The sequence below is a fragment of the Mytilus edulis genome, chromosome 2 (assembly GCF_963676685.1).
Source record: "Mytilus edulis chromosome 2, xbMytEdul2.2, whole genome shotgun sequence".
NCBI classification, from domain to species: Eukaryota; Metazoa; Mollusca; class Bivalvia; order Mytilida; family Mytilidae; genus Mytilus; species Mytilus edulis.
In genome coordinates, this window is record NC_092345.1 from 7,831,887 (window position 1) to 7,854,702 (window position 22,816).

The window sequence follows — 22,816 nt, forward strand, 5'->3', positions numbered from 1 at the left end:
TCTTACTGATTGAGTATTTAATAATTTCAATATTAACAATATAACAAATAACATAAATTCAACAATGAAAACAAGGTAACTATATATGTTTATGAACAGATTTTTAAAGTCCCTAAAACATAAGGTTGATAACTGAAATCAAATGAAATTGTAATTTTTGTGCAACATTATAGGATTAAACTTATTTACTGGACGGAGTCCTAAACTTACAAACAAAAAAGAGGGCTTTTATGTTGAATTTGTGAGTCTGAGACCAGATTACAAAGCAACCACGTTCTAAAAAAATGTGCTAAATTCTGATAATTATTAATTGATACATTTTTAATATTTGTTTTCCAAATTTTATCTTTCTTCAGACCTCAAATTCTTTTCATGTGTACTGCGCATGACTATATTAGGGAAGCAGTTTTGGCAAAGGCGTTTATTGACGTACCCATCCTTCCAAGCATACCTTATCAATATAAACTGAACAGATGGTCACTCAGGAAAATGTGATTCAAGTTTTCCTACTGGTTTATCCAAGATATCCATTAGTATTACACAAATTTACAAAAGGTTAACAAATATAAAATGATTGTCTTGTAGAGAAGCCAAGAAAATTTTGTTCACAAATTTTCCTTATACACAAATACAATTGGTAGTAAAATTTCAAACTACCCTCTTACAGGAAGTTCCTGTACTGAAGATCTAATTATTGCACTCAACATGTTAAGATCTGGAGTCTATTCTGGACCAAATATGAAATTATTCCCTTTCATAGAAGCTTAGACAATTTTGAAGACAAACTTTTACCTTGTACAATGAGTAGTTACATTTCAAACTATCAGCAAACACAAAGTGGCTGAATTCAGATCTAAAAACTGCTTAATCGTTACAACTCAATATTTTCAAGCTTTGGGCCAAATATAAAATCATCCCCTTTCATAAAAGCCAAGAAAACTTTACAAAAATAATTTCCTTGTACATTCAGCAGTCATACTTTAAACTGAGTAATTAATTTGGCTGCATACCAGATAAAAAAAATGCTTACAACTCTCCATGATCAAGCTCTGGGCTTCATATAAAATCATTCCCTCTCATAGAAGCGAAGAAATCATTGTCGAAAGATTAATAGACAGACAGAATTACATACCGTGATGCAGGTAAAATGATACCCCCACCTGAATATTTCCTTATAAAACAGAAAGATGTTGAAATTTCAGAAATCTTGGTAAATTGAAATTGTTCCTGGGAAAAATGTAACTAAAATTTTCCACATTGCTATCATGTGTGAAATGATACAAGTGTAAGATAAATGGGATGTTGTTGATTGATGAATCTGAAAAAGAATCACATGGTATTGCTGACTTATATAGTAGTTTCTGAGAAAAATGTGACAAAAAAAATATCAACTTGGCTATAATATGTAAAATCATACTAATTTTGTTAAACAGGAAGTTGTTGAGTGGGGAATCTTAAAATGCATCACAGGTTAAAGCTTACTTATAAACCCTGAAATAAAATATCAGAAATCCTCGTCTTCAAGTTCCTCAAAAAATTAAACAAAATATATTTATGGCACAGACAGAGGTAGAACAGTAAACCCCTATTTTGTTTAAAGCGCATGTATAAATATTAAATGCTGCCCTATTTATCAATACATGTTCATGTGTATAGTCACTGTATACAGTAATAACATCATTCTTCATTAGAAAAAAAGTCAGCTATCTTTTGGATCACTCGACGATTGTTACTAATTCTGGCCTTTCCACTGCCTGTCTTTTCACTCAACAAATAAAATAGACCATCAAATCCATCTCTATGATAAGAAATTTTCAGATGATTGTAAGTCAATGTTGAATCTTCAAGTTTCTTGAAAATTGTTCTAGAGAGGACCTTATTTCTTAACAAGTGTTCTAATGACTCTTTATTCGGTTGCACACCCTGAAATGTAACTTGGTGACTGCTGTAAAAATAGTCAGATAGGAGAACATCAATTTTCTCCGTCTTTTTTACAAGAGACATAAGCATTCTACAATCATCTAAAGCGTTGTGAGCGGAATAAGCTTCATTCAACAGTTTCTGAGCAATATACTCTTGCTTGTAATTTTCAAATTCTGGATACAACATTTTGAAAAAAGGTAAAGTATCACAGAATCCAACAATATATCTTGAAAAATGATTCCATAATTTATAAAATTTTAATTGATTAAATAGTATGATACTGTCAAATCGCCTATTGTTATGAGCAGCAAGCACAATGTGTTTGTCACTGGCACAAAGTGACATTAAAAACTGTATGAAATCTAAAAGAACTTGCTGTGGGTGTTTATGTGAAACTGGTTCATCGTTGTAAAGGAGCTCATTTGTCGCTGTATTAAACTTTAATCCTGTCACTCTACATGCATCTTCTGAAATTTCTTGAGTAGGAGTTGCGTATCTGTTAAATTCCTGTTCTTCACAAACTGCAGAGATTTGTGTAATTGAACTTTGTCTACCTATATAAAAAAGAAAATAACTTAATAAATTGATGAAAATAAGTAGATTGAATGATTGTCATGGTAAAAGTTCAATTGCAAATTTCTTTTGTATAATTAAACCAAGAGTAACAATAGTGGACACAGATCAGTATGGATAGTACTTAGCAGTCTGAGAGTATTGCATAGGAATATGACTCAACTTACTAAAGGATACCTCCACATCCCACATTTGATTAACTAAATTATATCAATTATCTCCCTTGGAATTTCTTAGACCAGGATTATTTTTCTTTATATTTTCCAATAAATGTGCATCTATGACTTAAATTTTGTGCAAGTTTCATAACATTTCCTTGATGAGGCATTCTAAAAAGTTGCAGATTAAAAAGGTGGAAGGACATTATTTGGCTCAACTAATGAATTCCTGATTGTCTAGAACTTTTTTCCGAATAAAATACCATTGTTATACGACAGTGTGTTTTTTTTTACAATAGAACTATAAACGAACACAAGCTTTTTTTTTAGAAAATTTTCTCTTGACTATTTACCTAATAGTAAAAAAGACTTAACCAGCAAATAGTTTTTAACCATTTCCTGAACTTTTGTCTTTGGATAAAAGTGACATCATAGTCTGATAATACATCAATCTGATGCCATGGTTTTCTTTATAAAAAAATAGTTATTGACTGGCTTTTTCAAACAATAGCAAGTTTAACTATGCTTCCACTCTTTATCCATTCAATGATTTGTCCTTATAGCCTGTCAGTCAATAAGTATATAATATTGTCAGAAAATATCAAGTTTTTATACGCCCATCGTCTTTTAGACGGGACGTATTATGGTATACCGTTGTCCGTCCGTCCGTCTGTCCGTCTGTCCGTCGTCCACACTTCGGACAATAACTCAAAAACACTTTTACCAATTTTCATGAAACTTCAGTGAATTGTTTATATCTATTGACGTAAGCTCCCTTTCGTTTTTTTTTAATTTCAGATTTTAAGTTTTGGATTTATGGGGCTTTATTCATAAAAAAGGGGGGATTTTCAACACTTCGGACAATAACTCAAAAAGGCTTTCATTAATGTCCATGAAACTTTGGTGAATTGTTTATATCTATTGATGTAAGCTCCCTTTCAATTTTTATAAATTTCAGATTTTAAGTTTTGGATTTATGGGGCTTTATTCATAAAAAAAGGGGGATTTTCAACACTTCCGACAATAACTCAAAAAGGCTTTCACCAATGTCCATGAAACTTTGGTGAATTGTTTATATCTATTGATGTAAGATCCCTTTCAATTTTTATAAATTTCAGATTTTAAGTTTTGGATTTATGGGGCTTTATTCATAAAAAAAAGGGGGATTTTCAACACTTCGGACAATAACTCAAAAAGGCTTTCACCAATGTCATTAAGGACATTATTTGGCTCAACTAATGAATTCCTGATTGTCTAGAACTTTTTTCCGAATAAAATACCATTGTTATACGACAGTGTGTTTTTTTTTACAATAGAACTATAAACGAACACAAGCTTTTTTTTTAGAAAATTTTCTCTTGACTATTTACCTAATAGTAAAAAAGACTTAACCAGCAAATAGTTTTTAACCATTTCCTGAACTTTTGTCTTTGGATAAAAGTGACATCATAGTCTGATAATACATCAATCTGATGCCATGGTTTTCTTTATAAAAAAATAGTTATTGACTGGCTTTTTTAAACAATAGCAAGTTTAACTATGCTTCCACTCTTTATCCATTCAATGATTTGTCCTTATAGCCTGTCAGTCAATAAGTATATAATATTGTCAGAAAATATCAAGTTTTTATACGCCCATCGTCTTTTAGACGGGACGTATTATGGTATACCGTTGTCCGTCCGTCCGTCTGTCCGTCTGTCCGTCCGTCGTCCACACTTCGGACAATAACTCAAAAACACTTTTACCAATTTTCATGAAACTTCAGTGAATTGTTTATATCTATTGACGTAAGCTCCCTTTCGTTTTTTTTTAATTTCAGATTTTAAGTTTTGGATTTATGGGGCTTTATTCATAAAAAAGGGGGGATTTTCAACACTTCGGACAATAACTCAAAAAGGCTTTCATTAATGTCCATGAAACTTTGGTGAATTGTTTATATCTATTGATGTAAGCTCCCTTTCAATTTTTATAAATTTCAGATTTTACATTTCCGTGTTATGAATTTTTATGCTTAAAAAGGGGGGATTTTCCAATTTTGGGACAATAACTAACACTTTCACAAAATTTTATGCAACTTTGATAAATTGTTTATATCTATTGACATAAGCTCCCTTTCCATTTTTTTAAATTTTAGATTTTACGTTTTTCTTAAGTAATGAATTTTTATACTTAAAAAAGGGGGATTTTATGAAACTTTTAATGTAACATCCCTTTTGATTTGTATATATATTTCTAGTTGATCATATAAATTCATTTAAAGCATAAAAAACAAGTTAAAAGAGCAACGGGCGTATCATGTGCTCAAGCGCAGCCCTTTATTGTGAATACTTGGCTGATAGGTGAAATTGTTTGGCAAGTCTGGCATATTCCCTTACTCCTAAAGCTTGTACAAATAAACTTGATGCTTTCCTATTTCCAATTCATATTTATATCATACTTAGTCCTGTGGTCTCTAAATCATAAAAAACGACAACTTTCTCAATATGTTCACAGTTGTCCTCTGATGGTCCTGGAATAACTGTCAAATCAGGTTCTTCTGCATCAGCTAAAATATACAATTGAGGTCAAATTATATCTTGTAAGAAGACCTATCTGGAAAAATTCAATATAATGTATAAAATTAGAAAGAAGGGATGTAATAACACTGTTTCGGTTTTTGTGTTGTAATCCACTGTCATATGAAAAAGTAATGGAAACACTTTTTTTTTGTTAAATCTTCAAAATACATTTTGATTTCAAATTTCTTTCTTATTTTGATATTGTTATATATTGGATAATTGTATATTTGAAAATTGTATATTTGGATATTTGAAAAAAAAACATAATATAAGTTATATGAAATAGAAACCACAAAAGAGAGTAACAGTATTATAAATAATTTACCAATAGTGTTAGCAGGGCAATTTCATTAATGGAAATTAGTCATGTTCTTTCATTGTCAAAATTATATTAAAAGGTTGTTCATCATGAAAGTTCAATCATATTCCCCAAACATCTATGTTGTCAAAAAACTCTAACAAAAATTATCTTTCTTTGTTAGAAAATAGTAAATCCCAAATTAATATAACTATAATTTTATATCAAATATTTTGAAATATATTTTATATATGGGTAGTGCTTTGATAGCATGTTGTAGGAACAATTATTGTTTTTTTAAATTCTTATTGAAAACGTACAGATAAAATTTATACATACCAATGACATTTGAGCAGTAAGTGTCCCCTTCCCTGATTTCATGACTTCTTGTTTCTGAAGATCTCTGACTTTTAAGTTTTAAACGTTGTAACTGTAAAATAAAGTCTACACACTCTAAAGCATGACAAATTTAATGTTTATTCACATAGTTATAATGATACAATAGGATAATACTTTATATAAAATTTAAAAAAAAACCAACAATTTAGAGGATTTTTTTTCATTTAAAACTTTCTATCATATGATCAAAGGGATGTAACTCCCACTAAACAGGGATTTTTAATTTTTTTTATCATGAAAATAAGAAATTTCAAAAGGCTGCATAAAACTATGTTTAGAATTTATCAATCTCCTTAAAAGTCATTTAATGTATAAAGATTGTGTTCGAATGAAAATTCTGAAATGCTTTTAAATCAAACCTTAAATTCCTTAGTCTTTGCTACAGTCCTTTTCCTGTTAACATCCTTGTCTCTTATTGCAGCTGTTACTGTTGTGGCAATTCCAGGACTAAGACCAAGCTCTTCATGGACCTAAAAAAACACACAAGAACTTGGGAGCTGTGTCTTACATTGTGTATGATAACATTTCACAAAGCTACCATCCTAAACAACATTTATATTATTCTTTTTGATATATTTTTTTCTATGTATGTGCCTGTCTCAAGTAAGGAACCTGTAATTCTGTGGTTGTTGTTTGTTTATGTGTTAGTGTTACAAATTTGTTTTTTGTTCTATTTCTTTTATAAAAATAAGGCGGTTAGTTTGGTCTGAATTGTTTTACATTGTCATTTCGTGCCTTTTATAGCTGACTATGCAGTATGGGCTTGGCTCATTGTTGAAGGCCATATAGTCGCCTATATATATAATTGTTAATTTCTGTGTCAAGTTTGTCTCATGGAGAGTTGTCTCATTGGCAATCATACCATATCTTCTTTTTTATATCTATGAGTTTCATGTGATTATGGTTTATCTTTCAACTTAACCTAATTAGTGAACCAGTTTTACAGTTTTTCAAGTTTATAAACCATATTCTGTTTAAAAAAATAATTTGATGAATGTTTTTATATTTATACTTTATTTAAATAAATTATTAGTACCTGTGCAACATATTTGTAGCCTTCATTTTTTTGACAAACAGCAGCAGACAATCTGTGAGCTAAACTTCCACTCTCACTGTAATGCTTGTCTTTTGGGGCCTTTGATCGAACAGTGTTGTTAAAGCTTTCATTAGGATTACTGGAATCTAGTTTGCTCATCTTTCCCGGGTCAAGGTCTGTAAACACTTTTAAAAGATCTTTTTTCAAGTTTTCATCTTTGAGATCTGCACCCCATGGTAGATTTCTGTGCTTTGCTGTGGGTTTGTTTTTCATTTGGCACCAGTCTCCACATCCATCATGATTACCAAACTGGTGTAGCACTACAGATGGTAAACTGTTCTTTATTCTGTCTGAGTCACCTTTGTTTTGGGCTAACATGAAAGAAAAACTTTTAATGAGAGCAGTAATTGTTTTTACAGAGAGTTCTTTATATTTGCCTTTTATTTTGTGGAGCCTATTTGATATGTTCTTCTTTACATGATTGATGTCACTGACCTTTTCCAAACATGAGTCGACTTCACATCTTGCCCGATTGAATGCTGTGCAATCGTCATCTCCTATTAGTGTTATTACCGGGGTATCTTTCTTTTTGGCGTCTTTTAGTATTTCCACAATCATGTCTGGTTCCATAGATTTGGCTGAGCCACACCAATTCTTACGACATTTATGTTTTGTTGGTAGCCGTTTTTTAAATTTTGCCACATCACATTTCCTGCATCTCTTATATCGAGCACTATAGCCAACAACCTTTCCTGTTTTTTTCCCAATCATGGAAGCTGTTCCTACAAAAAAAGTTTTCCATTGAATATTTTTTTTAAATTACTGGATTTCACTAATTACGTGTTACACCCACTTTCATGTCAAAAGGAATCTAGCTCCTCATATATATTATTCACATTATTGTACCCTTCATAAAAATAGTTGATACCAGGAGTATTTTTAATGTATTTTTATTCAAATTTATTTCATTTTTATAACCCTGTTCATTTTTATACACATATGTTTTTCTGCTGGTGGAAAATATTCTTTTTTACCTCTATGCCTTTTTCAATTTAGTTTTGCCAACAAACATAAACATATTTTACATACAATTTTCCTTACTTAGAAAAAAACCAAAAGAGAAAAAAAAAGAAGATGTGGTATGATTGCACATGAGACAACTCTCCACAAGAGCCCAAGATGACATAGAAATTAACAATTATAGGTCACTGTACGGCCTTTAACAATGAGCAAAGCCAATACAGTATAGTCAACTGTTAAAGGCCCCTAAGTGACAAATAAATCAATATTGTCTGATGAAGTATTCATTTTGTCCAAGAAACCCGTAAAAGGTAAACAAGATGGATAAAATCCAATTGTTATAATTTCTTTAGCCAAATTCTTTTGCAAACGACGAATCTTTCATTGCAAACATTTTTTTTTCTTTTCCAAAATGTGTAAAAATGGAGGCTGCCAACGGAAACCCTGCTTCCAAGAATGATATATCTGTTCAATATTTCTTAGTTTTAAGAATAAAATAAGTTTTTTTTTAGTTTTAGTATGACATGTAAACAGATCATAATACTTCCATCTTAAGATAGGTAAATAATAAAGATATAGTTACCAGACAAACTATTGTAACACCTTCCTGAGCCCCTTCTCTGATAAGCTCCGTCTGCTGATGCTGTTATTCCAGTTACACTAATAGGGCCACACACAGGATTAGTGTTATCTGTTGAAGCTATTCCACTACTGCTTGTTGCAGTTTCTGACCCACTAGCAATGGCATGAATTGCATCACTGTCATTATCGGCTTGTAAATTACCTGAAATGAAAAAATGATTGACAAGTTAAAAGATAAAAGCACTACATATGGACAGCAACCCTACAACAGGTCAGGCAATGTCTGATTCCCCTGAAAATTTAAGGGAATATAGATCTTGACCCCATGTCAAATATATACTAATTGCTTTAGTTTCAGAGTTATAAGCCAAAATCTGCATTTCACCCCTATGATTTATTTATAGCAATGGCAGCCATGTTTTTTTTACAAAAGAGAAAATAAAACACAAACCTTGTACTAAATAAGGATAATTTAGACTTAGTTTGGTGTTCATTGTTTCATAGCAGGTTTTTTGAAAGTTAACAAACTCAAATAATAGACAAATTACATGTGAACAAAGCCAGATCTAGCTAGCCTCTTGTTTATCATATGAATAAAGTTCTATTTTTCTTTAAAGACTGACATATAAAAACTTATGTTGCGTTAATTATGATTTAAACTTCATTTCATGCTCATTCAAAATAGTGCTCATTTTCACACAACAAATCACATTCACATTAATATTCATGACATGTGTAGAGTGGTTCAATCCTTTGTAGATTGATATTCAATACTAGAAAATATCAGGCTTACACAAATCTGTCATTAAAGAGTCATCATTGATTTACTCACAAGTTTTTGTTAGCAATCCCTCCTCAAACAAAGCATTGTCTACGGACTGTTGTGCTATATTTTCAAGAATAGGCCCAACCTCTTCACAACGTCTTCTTATCAGGCTTTCACTGACATTTGGCAAATTTAGTGATGTAAATAAATTATTAAGCTGTATTGGTCCTATTCCACTGTGGTACATACCTGAAATATTAATTTTCATTTAAAAAATTGCAGTATTTGTATGTGTCAATACATTTATGTACATATAGGAATCTGATGTACAGTAGTTATCATGTGTTTATGTAATTTATACATGTTTCTCGTTACTCATTTTTATATAGATTAGACCGTTGGCTCCAAGTTGAAGGCCGTACATTGACCTATAATGGTTTACTTTTATAAATTGTTATTTGAATGGAGAGTTGTCTCATTGGCACTCACACCACATCTTCCTATATCTAACATATATATATTTTAAAACTAAAAATTTGAACAACAGTACTAATATAAGGTGACATACTGCAGCTGTGCTATATGAGCAGTCAAATTGCATCGACTATAATTCATCTGTGATAAACAGTCAGTGATCGTACATGTATATATCCCCTTGTATATGACGTAGACAATGGTTTTCTGTACAGTTTAATTGATGACGTCAATAAAATATACAGGTTGGCGGAAATTTTACGCCTTTGGCTTATAAGTAAGAAATGATAGTTTCTACTCTAAATACATCAATTAGATCAGTTATAAGAGTTGCAGTTTATAGTGAAACAGCATACCTTGTTTCGAAATATAAATTTTATTTGTACTTGGCTGGAAAAAAACTTTTTCTCGCCACAGCCTCGCTTTCTATCTGCTTCTACATGTTGTAAGTCTTGTACAGATAACATTGATATTTCGAGACATCAAAAGATAATAACCAAAGGCTGCAAAATTTTCCTAAAATTACTAATTCCGGGGCAGCAGCCCAACAACAAGTTGCCCGAATGGTCTGAAAATTAAAGGGCAGATAAAACATGACCTACATGTAATGAACAAAAAAATACTGCATTTTACCCTATGTATTTTTAGCCATGGCTGCCATCTTGATTCATGGGGGGGGGGGAGGGTCATGGGACACATCTTTTTAACAAGATACCATAATGATAAACGCAATGATCATGATGACTGTCGACAAGTTTGGTTAAATTTTTCTTAGTATAGTTTCAGAGGAGAAGATTTTTGTAAAAACCATGATGGACGCAAAGTGATGAGAAAAGCTAACTTAGCCCTTTTTACTAATTTATATGTTTACTTAAAATCTTGCCTTGAGCTGATAGACAATTTAATTTTTATGTGGTGTTTTTTTCATTAACAATTAGCAATTTAATGATCAGTATATATCTGGACAACTGATCTGTCAAATTAATTGCTATTTTTTTTTAAAAGAAACAAAAGTATTTAATGATTTCAATACACAAATAATATAAATATAAAAAGTCTGGTTAAACAGTTTTCTATATATAGAACAAGGAGACTATATCAGACCCTAAAAAAAGAATAGGTTTGTTTGCCCTAATGCTACATGTACCTTCCTTGAAAATACTACCTACTTAAAAATCTTTTATTGTCCTAATGTGAAAATATTTATTTTTATTCAGATAGACATGAAGATTTATAAACATTGATACTTAAATTTCTCATAGCCAAAAGAAAAAGAAATAGCCTACCTACATTGTAGCAACAAATATACCCACTTTCTCGATGCATAGATTGGGTACTAAGGGTTTTGGCAAACCAAAATATTTCTAAGTGTGGCCTCATTCTGACACAAAATTTTCACTGATTTTGGATATATCCACATTGCGGCACATGATGTTAAAGGTTTTGTTATAAGAGTCAGGGTTCTCACTAGGAATTTTTCATGGTGAGTCCTGGGACTCATCACTTTTAGAAATGGTGAGTCCCAAAAGATTTTGATGAGTCCAGGATGCAATGTATTTTTTTTGTGTCATAAGATAATGAAATGTGACGAAATACAACTTATAAAACGATGCGTGTTGGGTTGGTAGATTTTATTAAATCAATAAAAAATATGACTTCTTAATAGTTATTGCTCAAAATTTATACATTTTACAGACTTCTTTCTGGGTCTATATCATATCCTTGATGTGGGGCCACATTGAAAAAAATGTTGGTTTGCCACAACCAGAGTTCCATAAAAAAGATCAGGGCAATAGTCTGAGTATTTGGTGCATAGTACAGAATAAATTTAAAATGTACATGTACAGAATATAAAAAAGAAGATGTGGTATGATTGCCAATGAGACAACTGTTCACAAGACAGTTTTTACAACTAAAGGTCACTGTACAGCCTTCAACAGTGAGCCAAAGCCCATTCAGCATAGTTACATGTAGCTTCAAAAGGCCCTGAAAGCTATATCATAATTATGTCAACAAATTTAATCACAATCCCAATTCAGACAGTATCAAGCTGGAATATTGTGTCCAATATTGCCCCAATTGTCAGGGTTTGATAAGCGCTCAATGAAGCATTTTATTCTACTGTGTAAAGTACCTTTTCACTGGATGATGTAAGATTTTGGTTCTGTAAATTTGATTTTGTATTTTTTACATTCTTGCCCGACAGAAAAAAAACCAACCAAAAGCAATAAACTAAAGTAACGATGATAGTCCGTTGGAAGGGGACGAAAATTGGCTGACCCGTGTTAAGAGAGAGTCATATCTCTTGTACGGAAGCAGGACAAGTCGCCCCACTGGCAAGTCGCCCCACACCTAATCGCCCCACTTTTTCACCAACTCGCCCCACTTTAAAAAAAAATGCCCCAACCTGGATTACCAAATCGCCCCACTTTTTAAAAAATCGTCCCACATGTGAAATTGGTTTAATCATGTTAAATATTTATTTTAACTCTATTCATACTTGTACTATTCATAAGTGGAAATATTAATACTCACTTCTTACTGCTATATTAAAAAAAGGGAATAATATAAGAAGTTTCTATAAGGTTTTCAATGGGATAGCATCTTTTTCCATAAGTGGGGCGAGTTGGCAGGAGTAATATTCATGGAATTTAACTTATATACAATGGGATAACATCTTTTTCTACAAGTGGGGCGAGTTGGCAGGAGTAATATTCACGGAATTTAACTTATATACAATGGGATAACATCTTTTTCTACAAGTGGGGCGAGTTGGCAGGAGTAATATTCATGGAATTTAACTTATATACAATTGGATAACATCTTTTTCTACAAGTGGGGCGAGTTGGCATCCTGGTTAATAATATTAAATATAATATAAATCTAGATTATTATCATTTTCTTTTAAGTGGGGCGAGTTGGCAGGAGTAATATTCACGGAATAACATCTTTTTCCATAAGTGGGGCGAGTTGGCATTACTACATTCATCCTGGTTAATAATATATTAATCTAGATATTATCGTTTTCCATAGTGGGGCGAGTTCGCAGGAGTAATATTCACGGAATTTAACTTATATACAACGGGATAACATCTTTTTCCATAAGTGGGGCGAGTTGGCTTTACTAAATTCATCCTGGTTAATAATATATTAATCTAGATTTTATCGTTTTCCATTCAGTGGGGCAAGTTTTCAGGAGTAATATTAACGGGATTTAACACATTTCACAAGTGGGGCGATTTTTTAAAAAGTGGGCCGATTTGGTAATCCAGGTTGGGGCGGTTTTTTTTTTAAAGTGGGGCGATTAGGAGTGGGGCGACTTGTCATGGATTCCTCTTGCACGTTAAAGACACCCTTGTAGATTTCGAAAAAGAGTAGGCTAATGCGACTACAAGGCAGCACTCGCAAGACATCATAATTATTTGCAGTCCAGGAATTGGTACTAGGTAAACATGCTACATGTGAATATAAAGTATAAATATACAGGGTGTGCAGATTTTATTTTTGCACTTACCAGTTGCAAGTTTGGTGTTGACATCAAATATCCTTGGCCCATGGGATGCATTGTGGGTTTTGCCCATGGCAACACGTACAAAGTCATTACAGTTATAACAACGAACAATCAGGTGACCACATAAACCAGCAGGCAAAATTCCAATTCCATCTTTTAACTTCAATGTAATGTCACATCTGGAACATCTCATATTATCAAAAAAGGTTTGAATGTCAATCACATGTCTGGTATAACCTATTGGCTTTAATTTTCCAGAAAAATAGAACTCATTGATCTCATCAAACGATGCAGAGGATTGATACGTGTGATCATGTTGGAAAGAACCTGGTGTACATGGTGTAAAAGATGTATCAAAATCGGGCGTAAAAGTAGTATCAAAATCGGGTGTAAAAGTAGTATCAAAATCGAGTGTAGATGGTGTATCAAAATCAGTTGTGGATAAATCGGGTCTAGATATGTTGTCTAATCTGTTGTTGTAAGTCTCTGCCTGACAGTTTTTCAAAAACCGACCGTTCTTCTTTCTGCTAGGCATGTCGTCTGATATTGTTTACATTGCCGTAAATGGCGCGAAACTATGTCGTAAACAATAATAACAGTATAAATTTAAATAAAATATAAACTACGATCAAAAATTGATTTATTTTATCATTTTAGTTCCTAAAATAATCAGAAAAGGTATTGTTTATATTTATTTAATGTGTTATGTTATAACCGTTAAACCAACTACCGAAAAATCCCTGAGTTGCGCAATATTCAAAAACGCGTTCTAGATCGGGCCTCGTTAAAACACATTCCTTGAACTAAGCTAGAAATAACGATAAAAAAGCAAAAGCAAATTCAAACTAATGAAATCAATGTTATCAATCAATGGAACAAGTGAAAAACGAGTGCCATATTCCAGACGTTTTTCCCGTTTTTTGCCAGCTGAACATCCCACCACTTGTATGCCATGTTAATAAATCCGTTATATTGACACACTTGTGTAGCAACTCTTACAGACATAATAGGTTAATGTGACAATAATAAAGAAAATTGACAAGGCCATGGCTAAAAAAGAAAAAAAGACCCAAAGACATACAACATATAACAAAACAAAACATAGAAAACTAAAGACTTAGTAACAGGAACCCCACCAAACACTGGGTGATCTCGGGTGCTCCAGAACAGTAAGAAGATTCTGCTTCAGATGTGGCATTCGTAATGTTGCTTGTGTAAGTAGATAGGGGAATGTTCGGTTAACACAATTGTTTAAAGGATTTTCATTTATTCGTGATACATAATTATATTCATAATTTTATATCTTTTTCAGACTAATTAATAAAAAACTATGGAAGAACAGACATTAAGATTACCCACTGTTGACATCTCTAAAGCTAAAACACACAGGTCAGAAGTTGCTCAAACCGTTGTCGATGGTTTGGAAAACACTGGATTTCTGTTTATAGAAAATGTGCAGGGATTGAACTATGATCAACTTTATGAATGCTGTCAATGGTTCTTTGAATTACCAATGGAGACAAAGAAAACACTGCTAAGAAATATATGGAACTCAGAAAGTAGTAATGTTTACCGAGGATATTTCCCAGTAGGGGAGAATGAGCCAAGTCGAAAAGAAGGATTTGAATTCGGACGAGATGTTGATCCAAATGACAAAACAATTGCTCCTGGAAATTGGTTTTATGAAAAATGTGTATGGCCAAACGAAGATGGAACATTTCCTTTTAAAAAAATTTTGCTTGAGACTTACGAATATATGCACGATACTGCTATGGAGATTCTTCGACTTGCAGCAATGGGTTTAGGTATAGACGAACATGCCTTTGAACCAATATTTTCTACCAGGCCTATGTCAACGTTTAGGTTGATCCATTATCCACCTTGGAATAAAACCCCACCAGAAAATGCAGTGATTGAGGACGGTAAGGTAGTGACTACCCCGGATCACACAGACTCTAACTTTCTAACTTTATTGACTACATTTAATTATAAAGGACTGGAGATTTTGGCGCCGGACGGTAGATGGGTAGAACTTGAACCAAGGCCAAACACACTGGTAATGAATATTGGAGATGTCTTTTCAAGAATGATGGGTGGTCGTTTTAAGGCTACCCGACATCGAGTTATAGACATTGGAATTGATCGATATTCTGTACCATTTTTCCTCGAACCATCATTCGATGGTGACATTGGAATCAACTTTATGTCAAAGTACGGTTCGGAGGGACCTGACCATGTTGTTGAAAGATATGGACCTTGGGTTGTGAATACTATGAAACATGTTAAGAAATACTTTGAGTATAGGCACTTACCAGAATTTTGAATTCTGAATAAATAAGTGCAACCTTACTTTACTATGTAGTCTCGATACCATATATTTTTAGATGTGTTTGTTATCAAAGAGGGACGAAAGATACCAAAGGGACAGTTCAACTCATAAATCGAAAATAAACTGACAACGCCATGGCTAAAAATTAAAAGGACAAACAGACAAACAATAGTACACACGACACAACATAGAAAACTAAAGAATAAACAACACGAACCCCACCAAAAACTAGGGGTGCTCTGAGGTGCACCGGAAGGGTAAGCAGATCCTGCTCCACATGTGGCACCCGTCGTGTTGCTTATGAGATATCAAATCCGGTAAATAGTCTAATTCGGTAGGTCACATTTACGCAAGAAATTAATAACGTGTTATTGAATATCTCATTTGACCAAAAATATCACTTGGTGTAAATTAACCAATTATCAGAATTGACGAACAGACGCCATTGATGCCTTGATTTGTATTTCAGTACAACAAATAACAAACACTGATTTTGTTTGGATATTGAATTGTCATGGCAACATTTAATCAAAATTCATTCATAAAACAACAACAACTGTTACAACAACAGTACACAACCAAAATATTTGTCAATCAATAAAATGTTGATGACGATTGAACTAATCATTGTATCACAGCTGGGCGATCCAAAGCTGGTGTACTGAAGGGCGGTCCATTCAGCAATATTTCAGAATTAGCAGCTGGGCTATCCATAGTCTGCATAAAATGAAGTAAATTTCGCCAAAATTATCATTCGGACTTTAGTACAGAATGATAATCCGCCACAAAATTTACCCATGACAATTCAGTTATCTCCAATTCTACAATCAACTTTTCAACAACATTTAAACAATCAAAATAATAAAAGATATTGCGAATTCAACATTTATATAACAACCAAATTTCATAAAATACATGTATTTTCATCCATTATCAGTATGAACTGTGTTTATTTTAAATTAGAGGTGATCGTGAGGAAATACAACACAATGTGGATACTTTATGAATGTGTCTATTGCTGACTGAATTTGATTCAAGAAAATATCATTTCCAATAAATGATAGATGTACTCCATCGTCAGAATATAGCGCTAGATGACGATCATCAAAATCTGGATATTTGATAACGTATCCTCCATGTTTGAGTATATAAGATCTCACTCCCCTATTTATTCTCTTTCTTGTAACTTCCATGGCATGGTCATCACTTGAGTAACGCCATGAACGCCTGGGAAGAATGCTTGACCATATAAGAGAACAATTTGGGAGCATGCGAGACAGAATTGCTATTGTGAATTTAATGTGATATAGCAGAGCACCACATGGTACATTTCCTATGTCATTCCCACCACAATGCAATATCAACGCATGTGGAATTTTGTTGCAAAAATTAATGATGCTGTTAACTGTGCCAACAACATCGTCCCATTTCATACCAGATTTGCCTGCCCATCGCAAAAAACAATTATTATTTTTCAAAAGACCTAAATTACTACCTGAAGGTCTGTTCTCCGAGTGATCACGAGCACTGCATATTATTGAAGAACCAATAATCCATATTTCATTCACAGGCGCTTGGGTCTATGATACAGATTTTATTTTTTTTTTTTTTTTTTTTATTAAAATATTCAATTTTTCTATATTTATAATACATATCTATCACTTCTGTGCATGTCTTACCAAGTTTCGAGTGATTTAAACGACCCAGAGAAAATACCCAATTTTACTATCCATACTAAGAAACAAATCATGGATAGTAAAATTGGGTATTTTCTCTGGGTCGTTTAAATCACTCGAAACTTGGTAAGACATGCACAGAAGTGATAGATATGTATTATAAATATAGAAAATTGAATATTTTAATAAAAAAAAAAAAAAAAAAATCTGTATCATAGACCCAAGCGCCTGTGGCTTAAACCTGACAAGTACACCTTAACCGTTGCAGGGGCATATCCTAATTTTGATAAATAAGCAACATAATTTACTAAATGCGAAATACTGGGCGGCCATGTATTTCCTAAACCTTCTTTTAATCTAAATGAAACAAATGAAGTCAGTCCATTGTTATACGTTTTCCATATATTCTGAGAATTCGATGCGTCCAATAACTTTGCTATTTCTGGTCTAAAATTTTCCAAAATTCCTCCGGAATTGTAGCTGGATGTGTATCTGCTGTTAGAGCCAGACTTTTGAATTTCTGAAATTTTTTACGAGAAATACAATCTGCAATTATATTTGTATAACCAGGAATGAACTGTGCCTTAATGTGAAAATTGCCTAATAATGACCAATATACTATGTGTCTAATAAGGTTCATAATTCGTATAGATTTTGACGTCTTCTTATTTAAAATTTCAACCACGGCATTATTATCCGAATTAAATAAAATTTTCTTTTTTTGAAAAAGGTTACCCCATAATTAAACAGATAGTGCAATAGGTATTATTTCTAAATATGATATATCCCTGAGAACTTCAGTACCAGACCATTCTACAGGCCATTTAAGAAAAGCCCATTTACCTTGGAAATAGCAGCCACACCCTTTTGTTGAACCACCAGCGCTGTCAGTAAATAGTTGTAAAACTGAATTTGAAGTCCAATCAATGTCGAGCATGTAACTAATACCGTTAAATTTGTCTAAAAACAATTCCCATACCAACAAGTCTTGATACATGCCTTCTGTGATTCTGACATAATGATGTGGTTTCTTTGCATGACTACTTGCCAAATAAATTCGTCTGCTAAATGCTCTGCCTGCAGGTAGAGCTTTTGCACAAAAAGCTAATGACCCACACAAAGATTGTAGGTCCCTTAAAGTTATCTTTTTCCTACCCAATACCCATTTAATTTTTGACTTTAACTCCAATACTTTGTCCTCCGGAATTTGTATTAGCATTTTTTCTGTGTCTATAAGCAAACCTAGATAACTAAGTTTTGTTGTTGGGCCTTCTGTTTTTTCATGAGCAATTGGGACTCCAAGACGACAACATACTCTATCAAAACTATTCATCAGATTTTTACAATCCTCAGTATTACTTTTACCAGCAAATAAAAAATCATCCAAATAATGATCAAGATTATCTGAATTGGACTCATTCATGACAGCCCATTGAATGAAAGTTGAAAATTTTTCGAATAAGCAATTTGATTCTGAGTACCCCATAGGCAATGATTTATCTATGAAATAATATTCATTGAGTTTAAACCCTAATAGATCAAAGTTCCCTGGATAAATTTTTAACAATCTGAAGGCGGACTTAATGTCCTTTTTTCCAATTTCAACATTTGAACCCAATCTTTTAATCATATCAATAGCATTGTCAAAAGACGAATACTTTACTGTAGTAAATTTTTCATCAATAAAGTCGTTTATACTCAAATTTGGCGGAAAAGATAAGTGCGTAATCAATCTAAATCCACCCGTTTTCTTAGGAATTACACCTATAGGCGAACACCTTAGATTAGATATAGGTCTAGTCAAAAAAGGACCAGCTATGCGACCATTTTTTACTTCACTCATGACTTTTTCCCATGCCACCCCAGGATTTTGGATGACTGAATGTAAATTTTTTGATTCAATCCTACATCGGGGTCCAAAATAATTTAACCTAAAACCTTCAGAAAATCATTGCATCATGTTGATTTGGGTAATTGAAAAGAAGTTTATTTAATTCTGTGATATTGATCGGAGTAAAGCCAAGACACCATATGTCCAACGGATTAATTAAAGATTCTGAAAAATATAAAATTTAATTGTTAAATGTTTGTGGTGCGGCTATTCGAAGGGCAGGGAATCTGCTTCCTCGAGGTCTAAATCCTTGATTCGAATTTGCTCCTCTTTGAAAATGTGTTTGACTTCTAGGTGCAAAATTTCTAGCAACTCTTGTTGTATTTTGATATGTGCCTCGGGCTGCATTTTGAGAACGAGCATATGCCTGGTTGCTATTTACTTGTTGACAGCCAGCGAAAGGGTGGGCCATTCCGCATTTCATACATAAATGGGTGTAAAAACAATTTTGACGATTACAAGCTCCCTTAAAATTATAATCATAGCATGGTCGATTACCTACACTTGTCTGTTGAATTGTATTACCCTCCGGTTCCCCATTAGCTATGACGGTGTACCATAAAATGCCATCAATGGAAGACCAAGATCTTGTAGGATTATTTGCCATTCTTAATCGAAATTGCTGGTCATAACAATAAATCTTCTCAAAAGACACTTGTGTACCTCTAATGATTGACATATAAGTGGTCAATTCACTAGCTAAATTTGGAAAACGTTGAATAAATATTTTCATATAATTTATCAATGCATCAGTCCATGACTCAATGTTTTGAATAGATTTAACTTTGCTGTTTTTGTTTGATGTAATTACAAGTGAACCAGCTGCATTATCATAACTTATAACATTCTGAGGTCTGTCAACTTGACTAATACAATTTTGATAAAGAAGTAATGACAAATCTATAAATTCTCTATTCCATATTTTTTCTTTCAAATTTTGAGATACGTAAACATCACATTCTGACTGATTAGGTATAAGCATAGGATCATTATTTATCTCACCATTTTGATTAGGCATTGGCACAGGAGCTGGTATTTCAACTTGCGCAAATGGCGCTTGTACGTGCATTGCTGGTGTTACGGGACCTTGCAAGGCAGGTTGTCTTTCAATTGGCAAAGGAGCCTGGATTTGTAGAGGAAGAGGTGCTTGTACTTGTACTTCACCAACAATTGCCCCCACATCTTGATTTCTTGATGCAGCAACTGCACGGTTTCTCCTTCCGCGTCGTCTCTCTGGTGGTTGCGCTTCAACAACGGGCACTCGTGCGCGCCCATTCCCATTTCTTCGTCGACCAATTCTAGGCATTTGTATAAACGAAATAGGTTAAAAATTGAAGTACTTACTAACATCACATAGCTAGTATTCTGTCTTTTAATTTGATTTATTTTTGTAACAGTTTCAATGCATCGACTTCAATATCAATTTTTATTCATATCTATCAACTCAATCATTTGAGCTTAAATCAATAAATTAATTCCTTTGATTTTCTCTTATCTAATTATTATTTTTTTTTTTTTTTTTTTTTTTTTACCGGTACATGTATATCACGAATTGTGATATGTAAAATATATAATTTATTTATGATTAATTTAACCTGTAAACATGCACCTACCTGTCTCTACGAATTATAACAGGTATACTTTAACATGCTGCATCAATGATAAAATAAACTGTGAAATTAAACATGTTTAGGCAATGCATGTACTAATAAAAATTATTCATTTAAAATTTCAATACCGCGTGGCTCAACCGCATATTTAATTCGACGAAGTAATAAGTTAATTTAATTATTACAAAAAAGAAAATATAAATAAAATCTTTAAATCCGAATTAGATTTAGAATATGAATTCTTACATAAACTTATTAAAACAATACTTATCTTGATAGTGTATGTAGAATATTTCTCTTAATTTTTTAACGTCCTCTCCGTTCGGTTTTCAAGGTAAAAGAGACCGTTAAATTGCACGGACTTTTACTACTCGGCTGTCACATGCTCAAATTAGCATAATAAGAGTAAAGGACAACTCGATTTGTCGAGTCTCAATACATGTATATGAGGGGGGGCAAGGGGGGTCCCAATAACAGCAAAACAGCAAATTGATTTGGCTCATAACAGATAACAAGGAATTAAAATGGACAAAAACAGATAACAGTAAATGAAATATTAAAATAATTCAGTCTTTGACAAATCAGTATTTCTTATTACCGATATAATCCTTTGTAATGCATTCCATTTTCTATGACTATGTTTTTAGTATTAATTTATGTATCTAGAATGTGTTTAAATTTATACTACTTAATATATTATAATATTTTTTTATACGCTCGTTTACGGAACGTATTATGGTATACTGTTGTCCGTCTGTCGTCAACATGTCGGTATTAACTAAAAAACTCTTTAACCAGATTGCATTAAACTTTGGGAAATTGTTTATATCTATTGACGTGAGCTCCCCTTTTTTTTTTTTTTTTTTTTTTTTTTTTTTTTTTATAAATTTTAGATTTTAAGTTTCTGGGTAATGGGTTTTTATTCAATAAAATTGGTGTTTTTTTTTCAGTTTTCTGATAATATGTCAAAAATGCTTTCACAAAGCAAGGAATTTTGGTGAATTGTTTATATCTATTAACATGAGGTCACTTTCATTTTTATAAATTTTAGATTTTACGTTTCCGAGTTAACTGGTTTTATTTATTAAAAAGGGGGTATTTTCCAGTTTTCAGACATTAACACAAAAATGTTTTCAGCAGTTCTCAAGAAACTTTGCTGAAATGTTTATATCTATTGTTATAAACTCCCTTTCGATTTTTATTAATTTTAGATTTTATGTTATTGAGTTAAGGGATTTTATTCATTTAGAAAAAGGTGGTATTTTCTAGTTTTCAAAAATAACTCAAAAATGCTTTCAGCAATTCTCATGAAACGTTGGTGTATTGTTTATATATATATTGACTGAAGCTCCCTTTGTTGCTAATAAAAAAATGACCTAAAAGAGTTTGAATATTCCGACTTTTTTTAAATGACCATTTAATGAGGTGTGTGAATTTTTCTTAATAAGACTATGAGGCAAAGTGGTATATAGGGTAGCAAAATCAAAAGCACCAATTATAAGCATGCAATTTATCAAGTACTTCGAACGAATTTTGACACTCCAAAATCAATTTATTCCACTATTTTCAAAAGCCTTATTTGAACAATTTTTTATTAGCTGAGGTTTTTGATTGTACCAAGTGTACTAGTAAGTAGAATACATAGTTTAGTAGGGAAACAATGGCTTGAAACAAAAGAAATCTTTGTTTGTAATGAGTTATGTGCAGCTTTGGACCCAAGTACATGGTTGGTACTTTCATTGTACAATGCATTTGGTTCTGCTTTGAAAAGAATCAGAGCTGAGTCTATGTACCATATTATATAAAAGGTTAACTGGTTGTTAGGACCTATAGTCCTTAATTGAGATCCTTGTCAGATATTCCTGGCCATATGTTTTCCTTTTTGTCATATTAAGAATTATTTTTAATTTAATATGTTCGTACGGGAAACAAGGAACATTATTCTCATACAAAAAATTAAGATAATTCTAAATACATATTCATAAAAAAATGGAATTTATTACAAAGGATAA

At 32.5% G+C, this 22,816-nt stretch overlaps 2 protein-coding genes and 1 long non-coding RNA gene across 3 annotated transcripts; 1 reads left to right on the forward strand and 2 right to left on the reverse strand.

Moving 5' to 3' along the window:
* On the reverse strand, window positions 1-13,960 carry LOC139511330 (uncharacterized). Its single transcript, XM_071297973.1, has 8 exons — window positions 13,302-13,960; window positions 9,380-9,562; window positions 8,549-8,749; window positions 6,946-7,727; window positions 6,269-6,379; window positions 5,850-5,940; window positions 5,092-5,199; window positions 1-2,477 (listed from the first exon to the last, which is right to left on the reverse strand). Exons 1-8 carry the CDS (start codon window positions 13,831-13,833, stop codon window positions 1,678-1,680), a joined length of 2,808 nt encoding a protein of 935 aa, XP_071154074.1. The 5' UTR covers window positions 13,834-13,960; the 3' UTR covers window positions 1-1,677.
* Window positions 13,961-14,616: 656 nt separating this feature from the next.
* Window positions 14,617-15,621, forward strand: LOC139511333 (uncharacterized). The gene has a single exon (XM_071297977.1). The coding sequence runs from the start codon at window positions 14,629-14,631 to the stop codon at window positions 15,619-15,621; it is 993 nt and encodes a 330-aa protein (XP_071154078.1). The 5' UTR covers window positions 14,617-14,628.
* Window positions 15,622-16,118: 497 nt separating this feature from the next.
* On the reverse strand, window positions 16,119-17,191 carry LOC139511334 (uncharacterized). The gene is made up of 2 exons (XR_011662001.1): window positions 17,123-17,191; window positions 16,119-16,344 (listed from the first exon to the last, which is right to left on the reverse strand). It is a non-coding gene; the product is annotated as an uncharacterized lncRNA (long non-coding RNA).
* Between the last annotated feature and the right edge of the window lie 5,625 nt (window positions 17,192-22,816).

Coding starts and splice junctions, on each gene's coding strand:
- LOC139511330 (XM_071297973.1), bottom strand. CDS start 13,833: ATGCCTAGCAGAAAGAAGAACGGTCGGTTTTTGAAAAACTGTCAGGCA. Junction 8,750..9,379: donor GGGATTGCTAACAAAAACTT/GTGAGTAAATCA, acceptor TTTTCATTTCAG/GTAATTTACAAGCCGATAAT. Junction 7,728..8,548: donor GTGTTACAATAGTTTGTCTG/GTAACTATATCT, acceptor CTTTTTTTGTAG/GAACAGCTTCCATGATTGGG.
- LOC139511333 (XM_071297977.1), top strand. CDS start 14,629: ATGGAAGAACAGACATTAAGATTACCCACTGTTGACATCTCTAAAGCT.